Here is a 24057-nt window from a genome sequence, read left to right as displayed (position 1 = left end):
CAGCCACTAACTCACCTCCTCCGACGACCCAAAGGCCTGTCGGAACAGGTGTGTCTTTAACTGCCCCTTAAAAATCTCTATTGAGGCCGAGGTTTTTATTATCTGGGGGAGTTTGTTCCAAAGCCTTGGGGCCACCACCTCAAAGGCACGGTCACCCTTAGTCTTTAGCCTGGTTCGGGGCACCCTTAGGAGGCCTTGCTCAGAGGACCTCAGGGCCCGGGTTGTGATGTGCGGGTGGATCAGGTCATTGATGTAGGCTGGGGCTTGGCCATGGACAGCTCTATATGTGAAGACCAGTTAAGCTGTTGCAGAGGACAACTAACTAACTAACTTACTAACTAACTAACTAACTGACTTATGATTATCTTAACAAGCTGTTATCAATCATGGATAATCGCAATTATATACCATTATATGTATACAGTATATTATGAGCCTATATTCCTGCTACTGCAGTATTCTTGACCTTTTTAAAGAACATTTTAATTATCCAGAATGTTGTATATTGTATTATTGTTTATAGTTATATTTGTTTATACTATGTTTCATTTTTATTTTTAATTGTTCACTCTTTCCCCTCTTAAGTATTTGTATTTTAATGTTGAGCACACTTGTCCTGTAACAAAATAATTTTCCAATTTGGGATTAATAAAGTATATCTAGCTAAATAACTCTAACTGACTGACTAACTAATAAACTGACTGACTGACTGACTAACTAATAAACTGACTGACTGACTGACTAACTAATAAACTGACTGACTGATTAGCTAACTAACTGACAAAATAAATAACAGACTGACTTTCTGACTGACTTACAGACTGACTGACAAACTGACTGACTTACAGACTGACTTTCTGACTGACTGACAAACTGACTGACTAATAAACTAACTGACTAACTGACAAAATAAATAACAGACTGACTAACTGACTAGCTAAATGACTTTCTGACTAACTGATTAGCTGACTAACTTAATAACTGACAAACTTAGAAATTAACTAACTTACTAACTGACTCACTGATTGGCTAGCTAACTGACAAACTAGTCGACTTAGTAACCAACTAACTAACTAACTTACAAACCAACTAACTAACTAACTGATAAATTAACTGACTAACTCACTTACTGATTGACTTATTCTCTAACAAGTTGACTACTATCACTAACTTATTACCTAACTCACTTAAAAACTACAAACTAACCAACTAATCAAATAACTAACTTACTAACTAACCAACAAACTAAGTGACTAAACCAACCAAAAAAAAGACATGTCTGATGTTAGTTGATGCAGCAGAAGATAGAAACTGAAAACCAAAATGCTCAATGTGAGGTCAGGGAAAATGTTTAATACATGTTTTTATAAACACTTTCCGCTCATGTTATGTTAATAGAAAGCTCTTTGATAATTTAATAAAAATAATAATTCATGGTATTAATTACAGCATTTTTTCCAAGTGCTCAAAGCACTTTACACGACATATAATAGACATGTAATACATCAATACTGTGGACAATACCCACTAGTGTTGGCACGATACCAACATTTTGGTTTCGATACCGATACCAAGTCAAGAATTGCGATTCCGATTCTTTTTCGATACTTTTCTAAAAAAAAGGGAATAAATGTCTTAAAAAAGTCTTAAATGTAATTATTGTGCTTTATTTCACACCAGAACCATAACTATAACACAAACTTTTAAACAATGAGAACAATAAACAAAATAAATGACAATAATTCGTATTAAATACAATTAAGCATCATCTCAAACAACCTTTTTGTTTTATAAAATATAATTTTTTTTATATTTTATTAACATGTAATAGTACAGTAATATAAATAATTATTGACAAAATGTATATTGCAGATGTTAGCCACATTGGTAAGTTAGCTAAAAAGATAGCCATATTAGACAGTTATCATTGCCATGAATTGCCTCGTCAAACTACGAAAACGTTCGTTTGTCACAAAATAAATTACACTTGTTTGAAGGCATGGGCTTGAGCATGATGTAATTATGTTATCTATCACATTCGCTAACCTGTCTGTCTTTAAATTCTTTAAACAGCTCTGGATTCCGGTCTGCGGGTGCTTAGCGAAGTCTGATGTGTTGGCTCCCTTGGTTTGCAGGGATCTAAAACATGTCTCACAGACGGGCCTCGTGGTGTCCGTAGGCTTGCCCTCACTGTCAGAGATATAGCTCAAATACTTCCAAATTTAGCTTCTGGCGTCTTTTGTGACAACAAGCCGAGACGCAGCGGCAGCTGCACTCCCACTTGCAGCCATGCTTCTCGTTTTCTCACATGCTCTGGCAGAGGGACTTAGAGCGTGCTTGAGAGAGTGCTTGAGAGAGGGGAGGCACTTAGAGCGTGCTTGAGAGGGGCGGGACTGCAGGCACGGCTGCAGTGCAGGGAGTGGAAGCAGAGCGCTGAACACACACGGCTCTTATTAAAACGGCGCTTTCTCACCGGAGTACTTTCCCCCGTCATTCTTAAAGTACCGATACTAATGAAACGGAGGAATCGTACCGTTTTTAACGGCAGGGTATCGCGGTACCTTTCAAGTATCGGTACACCGTGCAACACTAATACCCGCAGGAGCTTTTAGGGTGAAGTGCCTTGCTCAAGGACACAACAACATGTTGATTGAACCTGTGATCATCACACTAAACCACAGTCGCCCCTAATAATAATAATAATGATAATAATTATAATAACATGATTAACGTCTCTCTTCACACACTTCAATCCAACGTCACTCGTCCCTGAGGCTTAAATCGTCTGTGTGTAAGAATATTCAGAGGAAACTTTGACACAGCAGTGAAATCCAAAAAAGAGTATAAAAAAAAAATACTTCTGTCAGTCGCAGTTAAACCATAGCTGTTTCTTTGTTGTTGCATATGTTTACAGTGGGAAGCAGGTTGGTCCGCTGCTGGGTTCCTCAGGATGGCTTTCTCCATCCTCCTGAACACACACGCACACACACACACACACACACACACCACACACACACACACACACCACACACACACACACAACACACACACCACACACACACACACACAACACAACACACACACACACACACACCACACACACACACACACAGCACACACACACCACACACACACAGTTAGTTCTGTTCACCTTTTGCTGAAATTTGTTTCATAAATGAACCTGTTTTTTTGCCTTATAACAATTTTTTTTAATAATATTTAATGTTGCATTGTTCACAGGATATCGTGCTCATTCACTTGTATGTGTTATTGTTGTCGTTTTTGTTATACATTTACTGTTATTTATGACAAAAAACAATAATATAAATAGTTTCTGGTTGGTCCGGATCAACAGGACAATTTAAGACGACAATCATAACAAACATTTTTCACTATTTCATGACATAAATAACACTTTTAATTGAGAATAAAACCTCCAAAATGTATCCATAACAAACATTTAGCCTTTGTTGCAGCCATACCTGCCCACCTTGAGACCTCAGAAATCGGGAGCATTTCAAAACCACCGCGCGCGGGGGGGGGGGGGGGGGGGGGGGGGGGGGTGTTAGTGGACCGCCGGAGCTGTATTAGATTAACATTAACATGCTTATTGTAGTTGTAAGTGCACTGCCTTGCGGCCTGTAGCACCATCCTTGATGGAGCATATGGGTGTGTGGGCTGGACCAGTATTTTACAGGAAAGGAGTGAGCAGAGGGTCGAGTTGTCGATTCTTGTTCTGTTTTCTATGACTATTGGCTCACCCTCTCAGACTAAAGAGACGCGCTGCCATGGAAACCAAACAATGGTGTAGCTGTATTAAAGTCTGAGTGGAAACAGTCCTGAGTAAATCAGATTTTGTCAGAAATCGGGAGAAATATGACCCCGGGAGGAAACCGGGAGAGGGCAATGCAATCGGGAGTCTCCCGCGAAAATCGGGAGGGTTGGCAAGTATGGTTGCAGCCCCTGAACGAATGCATGTTATTGTGAAAACACCAAGGCATCTTCAACAATAGGTAAGAAACTGGATCTTAAATATACATACACACAGATACAAAGCCTTTCAGACTTATTTATTCACACAATGGATTATGCCAAAATGTGTCGTATAAAGATGGATATATTAAATAAACGGCTGGATTCTCACCTCTCGGGGTGCTCGATGTCGTCGATGGTGTCGGGCAGCGGCATGCCTCTGGTCTCAGGAAGCAGCAAAACCAGACCCCCCGCCACGAAGGCAAGACACCCTGCACAACACAGACAAGATAATAAGTGTTCTGAATGTCCTCTTCCAATATCAGAGTCCACATGATAACAAAGGTATCCCAACTGTAGCTGTGAACATGACAGGATGTGTGATTACCTAGAAGAGCATCAGGACTGTTTGAGGCATATGATAGCTATGTGATTAACATGATGATTCAGCCTCTATGGAGATAGACATCAAGCATGCTCATTTCTGACGTGGAGCTAATCTGAAGTAAACATTGAATACTGCTTTCTATTCCTCCATCTTGTGACTGTGTAACTCCCTCTCTTGGATATCAGCATGTGAAGGACACTGTTCAGGAACTAGTTGATGCTCTGTATGTGATGACTACTTCCATTCTGGAGAGGATCACAGACACATGGATCCTGAGATTGAAGCTCAAGCCGGAGACGAGAGAGATTTTTCTAACCATAAGTGTCATAGTTTTTATCACTTTTATTCGTTTTTTATCGCTCATATTAATATAAAACCCACCGAAGATGATGAGAGGCAGCTCCAGCCAGATGACGGCCAGCCTGTAGAGCAGGAAGGGAGCCACGATGCCTCCGACGTCACACAGAGTCGAGCAAACAGACACTCCAAAGTTCCTAGAGACAGAAGAGACAACCAGATCATTGGGTTTGGTTCAGTTAGAGATAATATGCACATACAGTGTGTCTATTTTTAAAACACTGAGGGGGGAATTCACAGCTTTTGTGTCCACTAAACCTGTGCAAATACGTGGTGTATGCTCCACATTCATTTACCTGAGGCTGTCAACAGTGGAAAATGCATACTGTTAGCTAAATGAAAGGGATTATCTGTTCAATTTAGGGAGAATCTCACACTCACTGAGCATGATAGAATATTCAGGTAATTAATATGGATGTACAGCAGCGAAGTCTGGCGTTTAGCGTGTAACATAACATTTTACCTTGCTAACTTTTAGCATGGACCTTAAGCAGGCTAACATGCTAACATACTTTCACCACAACAACATTTGGACAAACTGTGTTGTCCGTAAGGGAAGGAGATATTGAAAAGGTTAATCCCTGTCCAATAAGGGAAAGTTCACTTTCAGGATCTTAAATAATGGCAAACCTAACTGTGATGACTTTTAATGTAATCAAATGCATTTTGAATTTTTTACTTGTGTATTTAGTGACTACAGATTTAAGTTAGCATTTTTACATCCTATACTTTGTACTGTCCCTATCCAATAAACCAATACAAAAGGCATTTTTGGAAGTGTCTTTTGTATTGGTTAACCCTAACCCCCTAACCCTAACCCTAACCCTAACCCTAACCCTAACCCTAACCCTAACCCTAACCCTAACCCCTAACCCTAACCCTAACCCTAACCCTAACCCCATCCCTCCCAAACAACAATTTAGACTTTCAGAGTGTGGACAGTTTCTATATTTACCTGACAAACGTTGGGTAGAGCTCAGTGTTCACAAACACCACCATCTGAAAGGCCATGGTGATCCCCAGCCGACCGATGCAGGCCGCCACCGTCTTGAACCAGAACATGCCTGCAAGCAAAGAGAGAGAGAGAAACAGTCAAAGGAAGGCTTTCAGGGAACCAGGAAATGATACTCTGAGGACTTCTGATTGGCTCACTGTCAGGGATGAAGGCGGTGATCAAACAAGCGGCTCCAGCCATGATGTTGGCGGAGGCGAAGGGGATGCGTCTGCCGATGCGTTCGATGGTGAAGAGGATGAGGAAGGCAGCGGGGAACTCCACCAGGCCGGAGATCAGGAAGTCGATGTAGACGTTTCCTCCCAGAATCCCCAGCCTCATGATCAGACCCTGGTACACCACAGCACTGGTGAACCTGCGGGAGACAAGGAACATTTCTGTTTGTTTTTTTCCGAAGTTCTGTTCAGAATGAGATAACCCCGAAACTGTTACTTTAGATGAAAATAAGGAGCCCCTCCCCACGCCCCTCTGAGAGACATTTGGTTACAAAGAACTCAATGGTGCTCTAGGAGGAGATTCAGGTGATAAGGGGGGGGGGGGTTACCTTGGTTGCTGATTGGCTAATGGTTACACAAGACAACACATCGTTATGACATCATAAAGTGGCCAAAATCTGATCAGCTCATTTTCAGACAGGTTTTTATAGAAATGGATCAAAAAGAGAGAGAATCTTTGTTCCTGAAACTTTCAGAGTCTCTTTCCACAGAGGGGACACATGTTGATGTAGAAGAGACATGAAGAAGAGGGGACACATGTTGATGTAGAAGAGACATGAAGAAGAGGGGACACATGTTGATGTAGAAGAGGACATGGAGAAGAGGGGACACATGTTGATGTAGAAGAGACATGATGAAGAGGGGACACATGTTGATGTAGAAGAGACATGAAGAAGAGGGGGACACATGTTGATGTGGAAGAGACATGAAGAAGAGGGGACACATGTTGATGTAGAAGAAACATGGAGAAGAGGGGACACATGTTGATGTAGAAGAGACATGGAGAAGAGGGGACACATGTTGATGTAGAAGAGACATGAAGAAGAGGGGACACATGTTGATGTAGAAGAGACATGAAGAAGAGGGGACACATGTTGATGTAGAAGAGACGTGAAGAAGAGGGGACACATGTTGATGAAGAAGAGACATGAAGAAGAGGGGACACATGTTGATGTAGAAGAGACATGAAGAAGAGGGGACACATGTTGATGTAGAAGAGACATGAAGAAGAGGGGACACATGTTGATGTAGAAGAGACATGAGGAAGAGGGGACACATGTTGATGTAGAAGAGACATGAAGAAGAGGGGACACGTGTTGATGAAGAAGAGACATGAAGAAGAGGGGACACATGTTGATGTAGAAGAGACATGAAGAAGAGGGGACACATGTTGATGAAGAAGAGACATGAAGAAGAGGGGACACATGTTGATGTAGAAGAGACTTGAAGAAGAGGGGACACATGTTGATGTAGAAGAGACATGAAGAAGAGGGGACACATGTTGATGTAGAAGAGACATGAAGAAGAGGGGACACATGTTGATGTAGAAGAGACATGAGGAAGAGGGGACACATGTTGATGTAGAAGAGACATGAAGAAGAGTGGGACACATGTTGATGAAGAAGAGACATGAAGAAGAGGGGACACATGTTGATGTAGAAGAGACTTGAAGAAGAGGGGACACATGTTGATGTAGAAGAGACATGAAGAAGAGGGGACACATGTTGATGTAGAAGAGACATGAAGAAGAGGGGACACATGTTGATGTAGAAGAGACTTGAAGAAGAGGGGACACATGTTGATGTAGAAGAGACATGAAGAAGAGGGGGACACATGTTGATGTAGAAGAGACATGAGGAAGAGGGGACACATGTTGATGTAGAAGAGACATGAAGAAGAGGGGGACACATGTTGATGTAGAAGAGACTTGAAGAAGAGGGGACACATGTTGATGTAGAAGAGACTTGAAGAAGAGGGGACACATGTTGATGAGGAAGAGACTTGAAGAAGAGGGGACACATGTTGATGAGGAAGAGACATGAAGAAGAGGGGACACATGTTGATGTAGAAGAGACATGAAGAAGAGGGGACACATGTTGATGAGGAAGAGACTTGAAGAAGAGGGGACACATGTTGATGAGGAAGAGACATGAAGAAGAGGGGACACATGTTGATGTAGAAGAGACTTGAAGAAGAGGGGACACATGTTGATGTAGAAGAGACTTGAAGAAGAGGGGACACATGTTGATGAGGAAGAGACATGAAGAAGAGGGGACACATGTTGATGTAGAAGAGACATGAAGAAGAGGGGACACATGTTGATGAGGAAGAGACATGAAGAAGAGGGGACACATGTTGATGTAGAAGAGACTTGAAGAAGAGGGGACACATGTTGATGTAGAAGAGACATGAAGAAGAGGGGACACATGTTGATGTAGAAGAGACATGAAGAAGAGGGGACACATGTTGATGTGGAAGAGACATGAAGAAGAGGGGACACATGTTGATGTAGAAGAAACATGGAGAAGAGGGGACACATGTTGATGTAGAAGAGACATGGAGAAGAGGGGACACATGTTGATGTAGAAGAGACATGGAGAAGAGGGGACACATGTTGATGTAGAAGAGACATGAAGAAGAGGGGACACATGTTGATGTAGAAGAGACATGATGAAGAGGGGACACATGTTGTTTGATGTAAGAAGAGACATGAAGAAGAGGGGACACATGTTGATGTGGAAGAAGACATGAAGAAGAGGGGGACACAGTTGATGTAGAAGAAACATGGAGAAGAGTGGGACACATGTGATGTAGAAGAGACATGGAGAAGAGGGGACACATGTTGATGTAGAAGAGACATGGAGAAGATGGGGACACATGTTGATGTAGAAGAGACATGAAGATCGAAGGGGACACATGTTGATGTAGAAGAGACATGAAGAAGAGGGGACACATTGTTGATGTAGAAGAGACGTGAAGAAGGAAGGGGACACATGTTGATGAAGAAGAGACATGAAGAAGACGGGGACACATGTTGATGTAGAAGAGACATGAAGGAAGCAGGGGACCCCCATGTTGATGTAGAAGAGCATGAAGAAGAGGGGACACATGTTGATGTAGAAGAGACATGAGGAAGAGGGGACACATGTTGATGTAGAAGAGACATGAAGAAGAGGGGACACGTGTTGATGAAGAAGAGACATGAAGAAGAGGGGGACACATGTTGATGTAGAGAGACATGAAGAAGAGGGGACACATGTTGATGAAGAAGAGACATGAAGAGAGGGGACACATGTTGATGTAGAAGAGACTTGAAGAAGAGGGGACACATGTTGATGTAGAAGAGACATGAAGAAGAGGGGACACATGTTGATGTAGAAGAGACATGAGGAAGAGGGGACACCATGTTGATGTAGAAGAGACATGAAGAAGAGGGGACACATGTTGATGAAGAAGAGACATGAAGAAGAGGGGACACATGTTGATGTAGAAGAGACTTGAAGAAGAGGGGACACATGTTGATGTAGAAGAGACATGAAGAAGAGGGGACACATGTTGATGTAGAAGAGACTTGAAGAAGAGGGGACACATGTTGATGTAGAAGAGACATGAAGAAGAGGGGACACATGTTGATGTAGAAGAGACATGAAGAAGAGGGGACACATGTTGATGTAGAAGAGACTTGAAGAAGAGGGGACACATGTTGATGTAGAAGAGACATGAGGAAGAGGGGACACATGTTGATGTAGAAGAGACATGGAGAAGAGGGGACACATGTTTGATGTAGAAGAGACATGAAGAAGAGGGGACACATGTTGATGTAGAAGAGACATGAAGAAGAGGGGACACATGTTGATGTAGAAGAGACATGAAGAAGAGGGGACACATGTTGATGTAGACGAGACATGAGGAAGAGGGGACACATGTTTGATGTAGAAGAGACATGAAGAAGAGGGGACACATGTTGATGTAGAAAGAGACTTGAAGAAGAGGGGACACATGTTGATGTAGAAGAGACATGGAGAAGAGGGGACACATGTTGATGTAGAAGAGACATGAAGAAGAGGGGACACATGTTGATGTAGAAGAGACATGGAGAAGAGGGGACACATGTTGATGTAGAAGAGACATTGGACGAAGAGGGGGACACATGTTGATGTAGAAGAGACATGAAGAAGAGGGGGACACATGTTGATGTAGAAGAGACATGGAGAAGAGAGGGACCCACATGTTGAATTGTAGAAGAGACCTGACAGAAGAGGGGACACATGTTGATGTCGAAGAGACACTGGAGAAGAGGGGACCACATGTTGATGTAGAAGAGACATGAAGAAGAGGGGACACATGTTGATGTAGAAGAGACATGGAGAAGAGGGGACACATGTTGATGTAGAGAGACTTGAAGAAGAGGGGACACATGTTGATGTAGAAGAGACCTTGAAGAAGAGGGGACACATGTTGATGTAGAACAGACATGAAGAAGAGGGGACACATGTTGATGAGGAAGAGACATGAAGAGCAAGAGGGGACCACATGTTATGTAGAAGAGACTGAAGAAGAGGGGACACATGTTGATGTAGAAGAGACATGAAGAAGAGGGGACACATGTTGATGTAGAAGAGACATGAAGAAGAGGGGACACATGTTGATGAGGAAGAGACATGAAGAAGAGGGGACACATGTTGATGTAGAAGAGACATGAAGAAGAGGGGACACATGTTGATGTAGAAGAGACTTGAAGAAGAGGGGACACATGTTGATGTAGAAGAGACGTGAAGAAGAGGGGACACATGTTGATGTAGAAGAGACATGAAGAAGAGGGGACACATGTTGATGTAGAAGAGACATGAAGAAGAGGGGACACATGTTGATGTAGAAGAGACATGAAGAAGAGGGGACACATGTTGATGTAGAAGAGACATGAAGAAGAGGGGACACATGTTGATGTAGAAGAGACATGAAGAAGAGGGGACACATGTTGATGTAGAAGAGACATGAAGAAGAGGGGACACATGTTGATGTAGAAGAGACATGAAGAAGAGGGGACACATGTTGATGAGGAAGAGACATGAAGAAGAGGGGGACACATGTTGATGTAGAAGAGACATGGAGAAGAGGGGACACATGTTGATGTAGAAGAGACATGAAGAAGAGGGGACACATGTTGATGTAGAAGAGACATGAAGAAGAAGGGGACACATGTTGATGTAGAAGAGGACATGAAGAAGAGGGGACACATGTTGATGTAGAAGAGACATGAAGAGAGGGGGACACCATGTTGAGTAGAACGAGACATGAAGAAGAGGGGACACATGTTGATGTGGAAGAAGACATGAAGAAGAGGGGACACAGGTTGATGTAGAGAGCACATGAAGAAGAGGGGACACATGTTGATGTAGAAGAGACATGAAGAAGAGGGGACACATGTTGATGTAGAAGAGACATGAAGAAGAGGGGACACATGTTGATGTGGAAGAGACCTGAAGAAGAGGGGACACATGTTGATGTAGAAGAGGACATGAAGAAGAGGGGGACACATGGTTGATGTAGAAGACACATGAAGCAAGAGGGGACACATGTTTGATGTAGAAGAGACATGAAGAAGAGGAGACACTGGTTGATGTAAAGAGACATGAAGAAGAGGGGACACATGTTGATGTAGAAGACACATTAAGAAGAGGAGACACATGTTGATGTAGAAGAGACATGAAGAAGAGGGGGACCATGTTGATGTAGAAGAGACATGAAGAAGAGGGGACACATGTTGATGTAGAAGAGACATGAAGAAGAGAGGACACATGTTGATGTAGAAGAGACATGAAGAAGAGGAGGACACATGTTGATGTAGAAGAGACATGAAGAAGAGGGACACATGTTGATGTAGAAGAGACATGAAGAAGAGGGGACACATGTTGATGTAGAAGAGACGATGAAGAAGAGGGGACACATGTTGATGTAGAAGAGACATGAAGAAGAGGGACACATGTTGATGTAGAAGGAGAATGAGAGAGGGGACACATGTTTATGTAGAAGAGACATGAAGAAGAGGGGACACATGTTGACTGTGGAAGAGACATGAAGAAGATGGGGACACATTTTGATGTAGAAGGAGACATGAAGAGACATGAAGAAGAGGGGGACACATGTTGATGTAGAAGAGACATGGAGAAGTGGATTTTGCATAACAGGTGACCTTTAACATTAACACTGCAGCTTGTTAAGGTGTCTGTAAAGTAAAGCAATTATTTAACCTCTGTACATTTTATGTTACACCACTAGTTTAGGATTTCATGTTGTTAGATTAATCTAATCTCACACCTACAATCCAATCTGAAAACCCACAGCTGTTAACGAACATAATGAGCTTTCAAGAAGTAAAATAAGATTTCATTTGACTGCTATACTAAGTTAGCACTTTTTACTAAGTTAGCACTTTTTACTAAGTTAGCACTTTTGACTAAGTTAGCACTGAAGAATGTCTTACTTTAATTGAGCACATTTACCATCAACACTGATTGAAAATCCACATACAATGTGTCAAATGTTCCTTTCAAGTAATTTGTTTCAGACTGAAAGGCACCCTGGGAGTTGTAGTCATCTACTCTAATCTCAGTCAAAATGTCATGAAACATAAACATTGTAATTTGTAGCTACAATCACATTCTTACTCACCAGTTGAAGCTGAGGATGAGAGTGTTTTTTCTCATGTTTGGAGTTCTGATCAGGTCCATGAAGGAGGCGGTGCGGGATTGTGCGTTATCATCCGTCAGAGTCTGCAGAAGATGCACCATTTCAAATACTTAACAATTCATATAAACAAAGCGCTGATTCGGCAATGCAGCGGATGGGTGTGTGCAACATTTTCAATATCGTGCTCGCTTTTGAAAAATGTAAGAAAGCGGTGTTAAAAGCAGGAAATACAGTTTGAAAAAAAGTGTTTTTCTTTTCCTTAACTCTATTTTACCAGATGCATTTTGTTTGTTTTTTAAAATCCCAGCAGTACCTCGATGTTCTTGGACAGCGTCTTCTTGTTCTCTTTGGCCATGGCCTGCGTGATCTTCACAGCTTTGGCATTCTGTTTCTGAGAGAGAAGCCATCGGGGAGACTCTGGGATAAACCTGCAGATACAAAACTCTCATCAAGCAAACACAACAACGTTCGTATTGTTGCCTGCAAATATACAAGGTTTTAATACTGCGAGGTCCAATGGGACATCCAGCTTAGGAGAAACCATCATACCAATGAATTATGTACACCAAAAGCAGGGAACTAAAAGTGTTGAAGCTGCAAGAATGAATGTCTGCTAAGGAAGCTTCAAAGGTCAAAATAAAGCCTTTATATGAACCCTGCTATTGGACATGATGAGTCCATAGTTCACAATGCACTATAGTGTGGTTGTAAGTCGACGTAACATCGTTTTACAGCGGCTTACATGTTTCAATTTGTTTGGACTTCAATAGAAATGAATTGGGGAATGAATGTATACCTGAGTATTAATAATGTATCCATTCTTGTATTTGTAATATTATTATTACTATTATTTCTTTTTGGATTTGTCATCTGTTATGTAGTTAATCTATATATGTGTTTATTTAGTTACGTATGCTTTGTGATGGAGATAATTCATACTGGAAAAGTGACCATAGCTCTACCATCCAAAGTCATTGCCCCCCGCACACAGAGAGAGAGGGAGAGAGTTAGGCCCCGCCCCCCGCCACATACAGGCACAGGGAGATCGCTCTTCTGGAGTGAAGAGAGCGGAAATAATGATATTTCAAGTTAGAAGCGTAAAATGCGTTTTGACCGACAAGACGGACACTTGGGGGAAATATGCTGCATTTTGAATGTCCGATAGTCCACCATTAACACCTTAGTCCCGTCTGGTCTCGTCAACGAAAACTAAATATATATTTCGTCATAGTTTTCGTTGACGTAATTAACACTGTAGTTATGAAAATGAAAATCTTAAGTCACAGGCTCCTCCAACAGTGCAACACAATACAACAGATCCAATAGTGAAAGGAGAGTCTATATACATATATGATGTATTAGATGAATAATGTGTAAGTTGCAAACAGATGAATGTTATGGATGTTCTTTCTAAGGTGTTTAACAGTGTGATGGCCTGTGGGATGAAACTGAGAACCGGTTCCCTCCATGTTTAAAGCATTACATTGTGTTTTCTCACCAGTAGTATGAGAGGAAGATGAAGTAAGGGGCGGTGATGGCGACCTGCAGCCAGCGCCAGTCAGAGATTAAGTATGCGAGCAGAGGGAGGATGAGGATGCCGACGCTGAAGAACATCTGGTACAGGACCCCCACTGTGCGTCTGTACTCCACCCCCACCAGCTCCGTGACTGAGAGGATAACAATAACAACGTGTTTTGATAATAATAATAATAACAAAGCTGGTTGTTAGAGCCAGCATTTTGTTTTTATAAGAAAGGCCAACTAATTGTGACGTCTGTAGTCAACCTGTTTTCCTCTTGAGCATTTTGCTTTGATTCTGCAATGCTTTGGACGAGGTGTACGACGTACAAAATAAATACAATGTGTCTGCTTTTTTACGGAATATTAGACACTTTACTAACACTATGAAAGACTACAATCCCCACGGCGCCTCCTCTAAAGTGACGGACGTTCAATTACCCTTTAAGTTATCGAGTTATATAAGCCTTATCAAGACAGAAAGAAGTTGTTTGTTATTTTCTTTGAGTTTTGACTGTAAAGGCCTCTTTTCTCTGCACGTGTCAAAGTTTGTTATTTATCGTATAATATCATCCAAACAAGGGATGGGAACGATGAATCGATTATTCAAAATGATTCAGGTATTCGAATATGGGTTATGAATATTTTTTATTATTCTTCTTTCTTTTGTTGTTGGGAGGGGTGCCGAAGTTGATTACATATGATCAAATGGAATAATTCAATGTATACGACAGTGCCATAGCTAAGTGTGTTCGGTCTAAAGGTGTGTTGCTCCGCTCACCGGTCCCTCACAGCGGGCAGAGCTGCTGATCTCTCTCTCTCTCTCTCGCGTCCGGTTATACTTCACTCGCGTTTATGTCCAAATCCATCAGATCTAGTTCTAGATAACGATATGGCTGCTGCCCCTCCCTACACGCAGACTCAAACCTCATCTTATGCTCAAATCCCAGCTGAGAGGGTCTTCTCTACAGCTGGCCTGGTTGTGAATCGCACCCGCCTCTCCCCTGAGTAGACATGCTCATATTCTTAAAGAACAATGAGTATTGAATAGCTCCATTCTGTGCATAGCCCTGTTACAGGTTGTTGATCTCTGTTGTCACGGGTTACGTTACCCTAACCCGTTATGTTGTTCGTGTCTGATCCCTCTTTCATCTAAAAACCAAGTTATGTTTTAAGCATGAAAGCTGTAGGCCTATAGCTGTCAACTGTGATCACCAGTTCAATACATTTGACACATTCGACTTGGTGTGTATAGGGTATGTAGATTTCGGCTAATCGGTTAACCGTTTTTTTGTGAGTCTAATATAATCGAATATTCATTTGATTTCAAATTCCCATCCCTAGTCCAAACCGTCGGAGGCAAAGCAACTCTTCAACTGTAAGTAATATAAAGGAAAGAAAACGAGTAAAACATATCTGTTTAAGGCGTCTAGTGGCTTGATAGAAAAACAAGGAAGGGACATTGGTGTTAGAAGTCTGTAAATCCCAGCTGTGGGGTCAAAGGTCGTTCTTACGCAGCACGTATCCGGCCACCCAGCCTCCTTTCACTCCGAAGCCGCACAGCGTCCTGAAGACCAGTAACGCCACGTAGTTCGGAGCCATGGCCACCATGATCCCCGTGACCGCGTTCAGCACGTTGGACATCAGGAAGCTGATCTTCCTGCCGAACCTGAGAAGAGTTAGAGAAACGATGACAGAAATAATGCTTTATAAAACAGGTTTATGTAGCAGCAATGTATGAGTAGATAGCTTGTTCCACACTCATGTAAAAGATCACCTGTTTTCCTCTTTAGCATTTTGATTTGATTCTGCAATGCATTGGAATTGCACGTCAGATACTTTACTAATCACTTTTCTGATATTTTATTTTCTGTCAAAAACAGATTGAGACTAATATTAAGCTCACCTGTCCGCCAGGTAGCCGATGGCGATGCTCCCCACCAGGAAGCCCACGTTGAGCGAAGCCTGGTACAAATCCACCAACCATCCATCTGCACACACCAGGTCAAACTAACACACACACACACACAGGTTAGTCATGAAAGGATTTCTCTCTTCTCATGCTGGTGGCTATTTTTGTTAAATCTCATATATTCCTTTTAAATAAATGTATATTTCTGCACCAAACATGCACGACACAACTTGGGAAACAGTGAGTTGTAAGAAGACAATTATATTAGCATTGTTTCTTCCTTTGTTACTAACCTCAGTAACAAAGGACTGTCTCCCCTCGTAGTCGTACTCCCAGCCGTCCTTGCAGGCAGCCGTTGTTGGGATTCTGCTGAGGGCCAGCTCCCCTGAATCACAGCTGAGAGCCGTGGAGTTCCAGTCCACCTCGTACCGCTCACAGCTGCTCTCAGATCTGTTCCCCTGAGACACCGTCAGCCTGCGAGCCTCCGTCAGGCTCCATCCACACGTCTGCCTCCTCTCCACCACCGCGGGGTCTCTGCACCAGTGATCCGGGGTGAATCCCTGGAAGACGATGCCCACGTAGACCCCGGCCCAGGGCATGGACACCAAGCAAAACAGGGCGAAGATCCGCTTCTGACAGCGGCCAAACGTCCCCACTTCCTCCAAGATGTCGTCAAAAGTGGTCATGGCTAAAGAAAGCTCTTTAAAAAACAGCTCACAAATAATTGAAAAGACAGTGTGTGCAGCCTTGATAGTGAGCTCTGAGCATCTCTCTACTGAGGTATCGCTGACATGTCTTTGGCTTTGGGTTTTTAAACAGGACAAGAAGGAGCAAAGGTCCTCAGAAAGACGTTGTTGCTTACGGTGAAAAAGGTGGAACATTAAAACGATCAGCTTTCTCAGACGTCAGAACAAGTGTGTCATTTTAATGTGTAACACAGGAGTCAGAAACATACAGTAAATGCATCACAAGGGCCTCCCTGGACCGCTGGGCTTTGCGTCTCGTGTGCAGCAAGTTAGTGATGCTGTTAATCAGTGATCTGAGGAAAGGCTACTTGTTTTACATGTTTTCTGCGGACGTCAGAGTTGTCTTTGAGTCGCTTGAGCCTTGGACGTTAAGAAGTTAATATATTGGACAACGTTCATGTCATTCAAACACATCTAATAGTCTAGCAGCAAGTCCTCAAAGCAGGCTTTAGTTTTTGAGATTTGACTTGAACTCATCTTGATAAGACTTGATCTGGACATGTTGAATGAAACTAAATTGTAACTTATTTTTGACTTCATTTGGACTCTTGGTTGTTCTTTAGAACTAACTACCCCTGAAAAAGAGCCAAATTGGACCAGGTCGAATGGGAAAGGTGACAAAAAAGCCCATAACTTGAGAGTGACCTCTCTTATCCTCTTCAGATTTGCTGAGGTATGAACCAGGTGGCTGTCCTACATCACCAAATAGTCAGACAATTATTTAACTAAAGAAACACTGAATTATAGACCTGTAAACTTAGCTTTAGTTTAGACGGAAATTGTACTTTTGGTGATAGGAACATAGGACTCAGAAAAACAGAAATCCCTAAAAGATATACCATTGCTGATTGGTCGAGGGTGCTACTGAACACTAACCAGTAGGTGCTATTGAACACTAACCAGTAGGTGCTATTGAACACTAACCAGTAGGTGCTATTGAACACTAACCAGTAGGTGCTACTAAACACTAACCAGTAGGTGCTATTGAACACTAACCAGTAGGTGCTATTGAACACTAACCAGTAGGTGCTACTGAACACTAACCAGTAGGTGCTATTGAACACTAACCAGTAGGTGCTACTGAACACTAACCAGTATGTGCTACTGAACACTAACCAGTAGGTGCTATTGAACACTAACCAGTAGGTGCTTCTGAACACTAACCAGTAGGTGCTACTGGACACTAACCAGTAGGTGCTATTGAACACTAACCAGTAGTTGCTGTTGAACACTAACCAGTAGGTGCTACTGAACACTAACCAGTAGGTGCTATTGAACACTAACCAGTAGGTGCTATTGAACACTAACCAGTAGGTGCTATTGAACACTAACCAGTAGGTGCTATTGAACACTAACCAGTAGGTGCTACTGAACACTAACCAGTAGGTGCTATTGAACACTAACCAGTAGGTGCTATTGAACACTAACCAGTAGGTGCTACTGAACACTAACCAGTAGGTGCTACTGAACACTAACCAGTAGGTGCTACTGAACACTAACCAGTAGGTGCTACTAAACACTAACCAGTAGGTGCTACTGAACACTAACCAGTAGGTGCTATTGAACACTAACCAGTAGGTGCTATTGAACACTAACCAGTAGGTGCTACTGAACACTAACCAGTAGGTGCTATTGAACACTAACCAGTAGGTGCTATTGAACACTAACCAGTAGGTGCTATTGAACACTAACCAGTAGGTGCTATTGAACACTAACCAGTAGGTGCTACTGAACACTAACCAGTAGGTGCTACTGAACACTAACCAGTAGGTGCTATTGAACACTAACCAGTAGGTGCTATTGAACACTAACCAGTAGGTGCTACTGAACACTAACCAGTAGGTGCTACTGAACACTAACCAGTAGGTGCTATTGAACACTAACCAGTAGGTGCTATTGAACACTAACCAGTAGGTGCTATTGAACACTAACCAGTAGGTGCTATTGAACACTAACCAGTAGGTGCTATTGAACACTAACCAGTAGGTGCTACCGAACACTAACCAGTAGGTGCTACTGAACACTAACCAGTAGGTGCTATTGAACACTAACCAGTAGGTGCTACTGAACACTAACCAGTAGGTGCTATTGAACACTAACCAGTAGGTGCTACTGAACACTAACCAGTAGGTGCTATTGAACACTAACCAGTAGGTGCTATCGAACACTAACCAGTAGGTGCTACTGAACACTAACCAGTAGGTGCTATTGAACACTAACCAGTAGGTGCTACTGAACACTAACCAGTAGGTGCTATTGAACACTAACCAGTAGGTGCTATTGAACACTAACCAGTAGGTGCTATTGAACACTAACCAGTAGGTGCTATTGAACACTAACCAGTAGGTGCTACTGAACACTAACCAGTAGGTGCTACTGAACACTAACCAGTAGGTGCTATTAAACACTAACCAGTAGGTGCTACTGAACACTAACCAGTAGGTGCTATTGAACACTAACCAGTAGGTGCTATTGAACACTAACCAGTAGGTGCTATTGAACACTAACCAGTAGGTGCTACTGAACACTAACCAGTAGGTGCTACTGAACACTAACCAGTAGGTGCTATTGAACACTAACCAGTAGGTGCTATTGAACACTAACCAGTAGGTGCTATTGAACACTAACCAGTAGGTGCTATTGAACACTAACCAGTAGGTGCTATTGAACACTAACCAGTAGGTGCTACTGAACACTAACCAGTAGTTGCTACTGAACACTAACCAGTAGGTGCTACTGAACACTAACCAGTAGGTGCTACTGAACACTAACCAGTAGGTGCTATTGAACACTAACCAGTAGGTGCTATTGAACACTAACCAGTAGGTGCTACTGAACACTAACCAGTAGTTGCTACTGAACACTAACCAGTAGGTGCTACTGAACACTAACCAGTAGGTGCTATTGAACACTAACCAGTAGGTGCTACTGAACACTAACCAGTAGGTGCTATTGAACACTAACCAGTAGGTGCTATCGAACACTAACCAGTAGGTGCTATTGAACACTAACCAGTAGTTGTATGGAAATATCTGGTACAGTTCTATTGCAAATGAGATTTCTTTAGACATAGGCCTAGCTCTTCTCTGAGACAGTCAAACTCCGAATGGGGGAGAAGTGGCACAATAGCTTATAAGTTAAGAATGCTCACTCTGAGGGTCATTATATTTGGAGAGGGAAATACCAGGTGGCTCCATCACCAAATAGTCAGAATAAGAGTAACCCAATCAAATAAAGTGTATTAGTTCTGAATGGCAAGCCTCTAAACCATAGGTGTAAATAGTACAGGTTGTATTGAAACTGGAACCTTAACTCCAAGTACAATATACAATCCATCAAATCATTCTGTGAGAGGTCAAGTATCTAGATACTAGAAGCGTTAGGGGACACACTCCGTAGAGGGAAGGCCAACAGAGAGGCCTGGAACTTTCCACTGCCTCCACACTTTGCATCTTTGCAATACAAGACTGTATGACTCCATAACAAGGGTTTGGGTTCGGGCTGGGACACCATATCGCTGTCTGGAACATTGCTCTTCACATGTTGAAATGCATAATCTGTTGGCGGCAGATTTTGCGAGGCTGCATCTGTTGTTGATGCAACAAGTTTGTGCACAACAGTCCATTTTCCTTTTTCCATATAGCAGAAGCACAATTCTCTTGCGACTGGCAAAGACTCTTCCGAGCTGGCAGAGAGTCCACAATGGGCCAGATCTTTGAGCTCGCTCAGATGGGTCTTGAGTTTGGTGAATGCTGTTGTCTTTCCTATTCTGTACAAACTACTTGTTGAGCCACAGCCAGTGAGTGCACGACATGCTGGGAGACAGTTAGACGTGTGGTTTCCGCCCAGCTTCAGGACCATCTCCAACTAAACGGCCTCTTTGAGAAATTCCAGTCCGGTTTCCGTCCCGCCCACAGCACTGAACCAGCTCTGGTCAGGGTCACAAAACGACCTGCTGATGCTGTTGTCTTCCTATTCTGTACAAACTACTTGTTGAGCCACAGCCAGTGAGTGCACGACATGCTGGGAGACAGTTAGACGTGTCTTTTCCAATGTTCTCACATGTGGTGTTGATGGGGACATCTCTCTCTCATTCCATGGCCTGCATGCATGTACACTAGAGATGAACCAAACATGTATTTGCTTGCATAATATATGAGCAGTACTTCCACACCTGTGTCATCAGACCTCGCAATGATGCGGGAATATGACTCTGCAAGATGTATGGAGCACCATCCTTGTGTCTGCCTCCTCCTGATCAATGTACAGTGATGTCAAACTGCTGACTCCTGCTGTGCAGATGCTCTTCACCTTCTCCCCCTCAACAATCTGGCCCATTGTGGACTCTCTGCCAGCTCGCAAGAGTCTTTGCCAGTCGCAAGAGAATTGGGCTTCTGCTATATGGAAACAGAAAAAGGAAAATGGACTGATGTGCACAAACTTGTTGCATCAACAACAGATGCAGCCTCGCAAAATCTGCCGCCAACAGATTATGTATTTCAACAACATGTTCCAGACAGCGATATGGTGTCCCAGCCCGAACCCAAACCCTTGGTATGGAGTTATACAGTCTTGTATTGCAAAGATGCAAAGTGTGGAGAGAGTGGAAAGTTCCAGGCCTCTCTGTTGGCCTTCCCTGTACGGAGCTCTGCACCTGCTGTGCACAATGTCAACATGTGTGCCCTAACGTTTCTAGTATCTTTATACTTGACCTCTCACCGAATTATTTGATGATTTGTATACTGTACTTTGAGATAAAGGTGGGGTACGTTTGAGAAACCGGCTCGAGATACACTTTTTGTTATATTCCATGGAATGCTCTTAACATCCCGATAGCAATGAATATCTGAAGTGCTTTGACAATAAATACATAATAAAAGTAACTGGATGGCCTACCTGCCTGTCAGCCTTCCATCTGGGCACAAACTTATCTCGTGCCCTCATTGGTCATGTGCGCGTTCGTGTGTTGGAGGAGGGGCTCTGTAAGGAAGTAGCAGATTTCTTCCGGTTGTGTATTTTCAAATTCTAGCGCACTCGAGCTGGTTTCTCCAAAATGACCTTCCCCACCTTTGAGGTTCCAGTTTCAATAAAACCTGTACTATTACACACGGCATCTATTGCACGTCTGTCCGTCCTGGGAGAGGGATCCCTCCTCTGTTGCTCTCCCTGAGGTTTCTCCCATGTTCCCTTTAAACTGTGGGTTTTCTCTGGAAGTGTTTCCTTGTACGATGTGAGGGTCTAAGGACAGAGGGTCTAAGGACAGAGGGTCTAAGGACAGAGGGTCTAAGGACAGAGGGTATCGTATTGTCATTCTGATATTCTGTACACACTGTGAAGCCCACTGAGAAAAATGTAACATTTGTGATATTGGGCTATTTAAATAAACATTGATTGATTGATATTCACACCTATGTTTTAGAGGCTTGCCATTTAGAACTAATACACTTTATTTGATTGGGTTACTCTTATTCTGACTATTTGGTGATGGAGCCACCTGGTATTTCCCTAATTGTGTTTCATTCAACATGTCCAGATCAAGTCTTATCAAGATGAGTTCTGAGGTTGGTCTCTGGCTTATTCCTGTCCCAGCTGGACTACGGTGATACCATTTATAGATGTGCCTGTCCCACTGTGTTGGCCAAACTTGACCCACTGTACCATGCTGCACTGCGTTATATATCAAATGCACCCTATAGGACTCATCATGCACACTGTAGCCTAACTGGATGGTCCTCACTTAGTATGTGTAGGATGCAGCATTGGTTTTTATTAATGTAAAGCCATTTTAGGAAAGCTTCCACTGCACATATGTGCCAGATTTGCTCCAGTTTGTGACTCGCACAACCTCAGACCCAGTGCCTGGATACGGGTCCAGGTTCCTGCCGTGCGGACTGAGGCTGGGAAAAGGAGTCTTTTTCATTCTGGTCCTTGGTCTTGGAATGACCTTCAATCACGCCTCAAACTGAGGGCACTTGTCTCAATAGCATGTTTTAAATTGAAGTTGTCTGAAGTCCTTACCACCAGCTGCTCTTGCAGTAATAAGCAGTGTGCCTTTCTTACTGTCCCAATGTGCACAATGTAGTGACTGCTTTTTCGTCTTTTGTTTACTTAGTTGTGTTCTCTGTATTTTATATGTTTGTGTTATGTGTAACGTTGCTGCCTTCTTGGCCAGGTCAGCATTGCAAATGAGATTCTATCTCAATGCTTTTATCTGGTTAAATAAAGGTTTAATAAAAAATAAAAAAGTTCAAGTCAAATCTCATAAATGTTACCAGACTTGTCCATGTCACTCATCCTTTGAAACTCCTTTCCTGTCTTGTAAAAAGCTAGTCTCAAGTCATCAGGGATTGTTTCTGTGCAAATGGAGCCCCGAGTATTGAGTACATAAATGAACAACCTTTTCAGAAGGTCGAAATATCTGTATTATAAATCCTGTTTTTATTGGTCTTATCTAATATTATACTATTTTGAGAAACAGGATTAGTGATTTTCATGATCTGTAAACTAATCACAAGTAAAACAAAAAAGGCTTGAAATATTTCACTGTATGCATGTTTTTAATTAAATGACAGAAAAAAAGTTCTATGATATAGTAATTTTTTGAGAAGCTGTCGTCTAAAAGTAAGCTAGCAAGTAATATTCTGTTCCTTCAATTCAATTAGCTTTTGATTCAACCTCACATTAACGTTACTGTACCTTTGTCCCGTTTCTCCTCGTCTTTTATGTTCTTCTCTCCCCTGGGCGCCAGATAGCTTGGTTAGTTTCGACATGGTGATGGCTAACTATGATGAGCTAGTTAGCGTCTTTTCCCCCCGAGTCACGGCAGGTCAAGTGTCAGTCCAGAAATATCCCCCCTGCCCACCGGGGCACTTCAACTGACCTGACTAGGGGGGGGGGGGAGCCCCAAAGTTTATTGGCGCTGTACGCAATGTAGGCGTAGTTCTGTTAAGATAAGATAATAAGATGTACTTTATTGATTCCAAATTGGGAAATTGTTTTGTTATTAAGTATCATTAATAGTGTGAATTTTAGTTTTTCCTTCCTCACAAAGTTCGGCTCACCCCATGGATGGATGTGCCCTTAGCATTCGTCTATACTGCCTGTGCCAAGTGCCGGCCCTATGTCCAAACCAATGAGTGTACCCAGACAAGTCATGATACCTTTGCGGGGGTCCAGGTCACGTTGTGTGCCCTTTGAATCAGGGTCAAGTCTCAAGTCCTTTAAGACTCTAATGTTGCAGACCCTATCCCTCCGTAGTCTTTCAAGTAGGAGGAGAAATGCCGGCGTTCTCCGGTTTACATGTGTAAATTATATAGAATAATAATGATGATGAATGCATTTTTTTTTACCACTAAAAGACAGCAACACATCTTTGATTCATGTTGTTTATAACTGGATTATTACAAGTATTATTTACTTTGTCTGTACAAAGTAGCCTGTCCTGGAAACATGCCCAAATCATCAAC

The 24057-nt window shown here is 42.5% G+C and overlaps 1 protein-coding gene across 1 annotated transcript; it reads right to left on the bottom strand.

Annotated features, from left to right (window-relative positions):
* Positions 1-1855: 1855 nt before the first annotated feature.
* On the bottom strand, positions 1856-23425 carry LOC117533395 (solute carrier family 22 member 2-like). The gene is made up of 12 exons (XM_034197096.1): positions 23288-23425; positions 16139-16533; positions 15840-15943; positions 15448-15602; positions 13914-14082; positions 12729-12843; positions 12398-12498; positions 5870-6084; positions 5673-5781; positions 4742-4854; positions 4145-4244; positions 1856-2968 (listed from the first exon to the last, which is right to left on the bottom strand). Exons 2-12 carry the CDS (start codon positions 16529-16531, stop codon positions 2749-2751), a joined length of 1794 nt encoding a protein of 597 aa, XP_034052987.1. The 5' UTR covers positions 16532-16533; positions 23288-23425; the 3' UTR covers positions 1856-2748.
* Between the last annotated feature and the right edge of the window lie 632 nt (positions 23426-24057).

The sequence above is a fragment of the Gymnodraco acuticeps genome, unplaced genomic scaffold (assembly GCF_902827175.1).
Source record: "Gymnodraco acuticeps unplaced genomic scaffold, fGymAcu1.1, whole genome shotgun sequence".
In the NCBI taxonomy this organism is placed as follows: domain Eukaryota; kingdom Metazoa; phylum Chordata; class Actinopteri; order Perciformes; family Bathydraconidae; genus Gymnodraco; species Gymnodraco acuticeps.
Note: the sequence above shows the minus strand (reverse complement) of the source record. Positions and strands in the feature narration are given on the sequence as shown.

Excerpts from the sequence above, each read along its gene's own strand:
- LOC117533395 (XM_034197096.1), bottom strand. The coding sequence starts at position 16,531 with ATGACCACTTTTGACGACATCTTGGAGGAAGTGGGGACGTTTGGCCGC. Across the intron at positions 12,499-12,728 it reads CGCTGTCCAAGAACATCGAG|ACTCTGACGGATGATAACGC; the intron begins GTACTGCTGGGA and ends CATCTTCTGCAG. Across the intron at positions 2,969-4,144 it reads GACATCGAGCACCCCGAGAG|GAGGATGGAGAAAGCCATCC; the intron begins GTGAGAATCCAG and ends GTGTGTGTTCAG.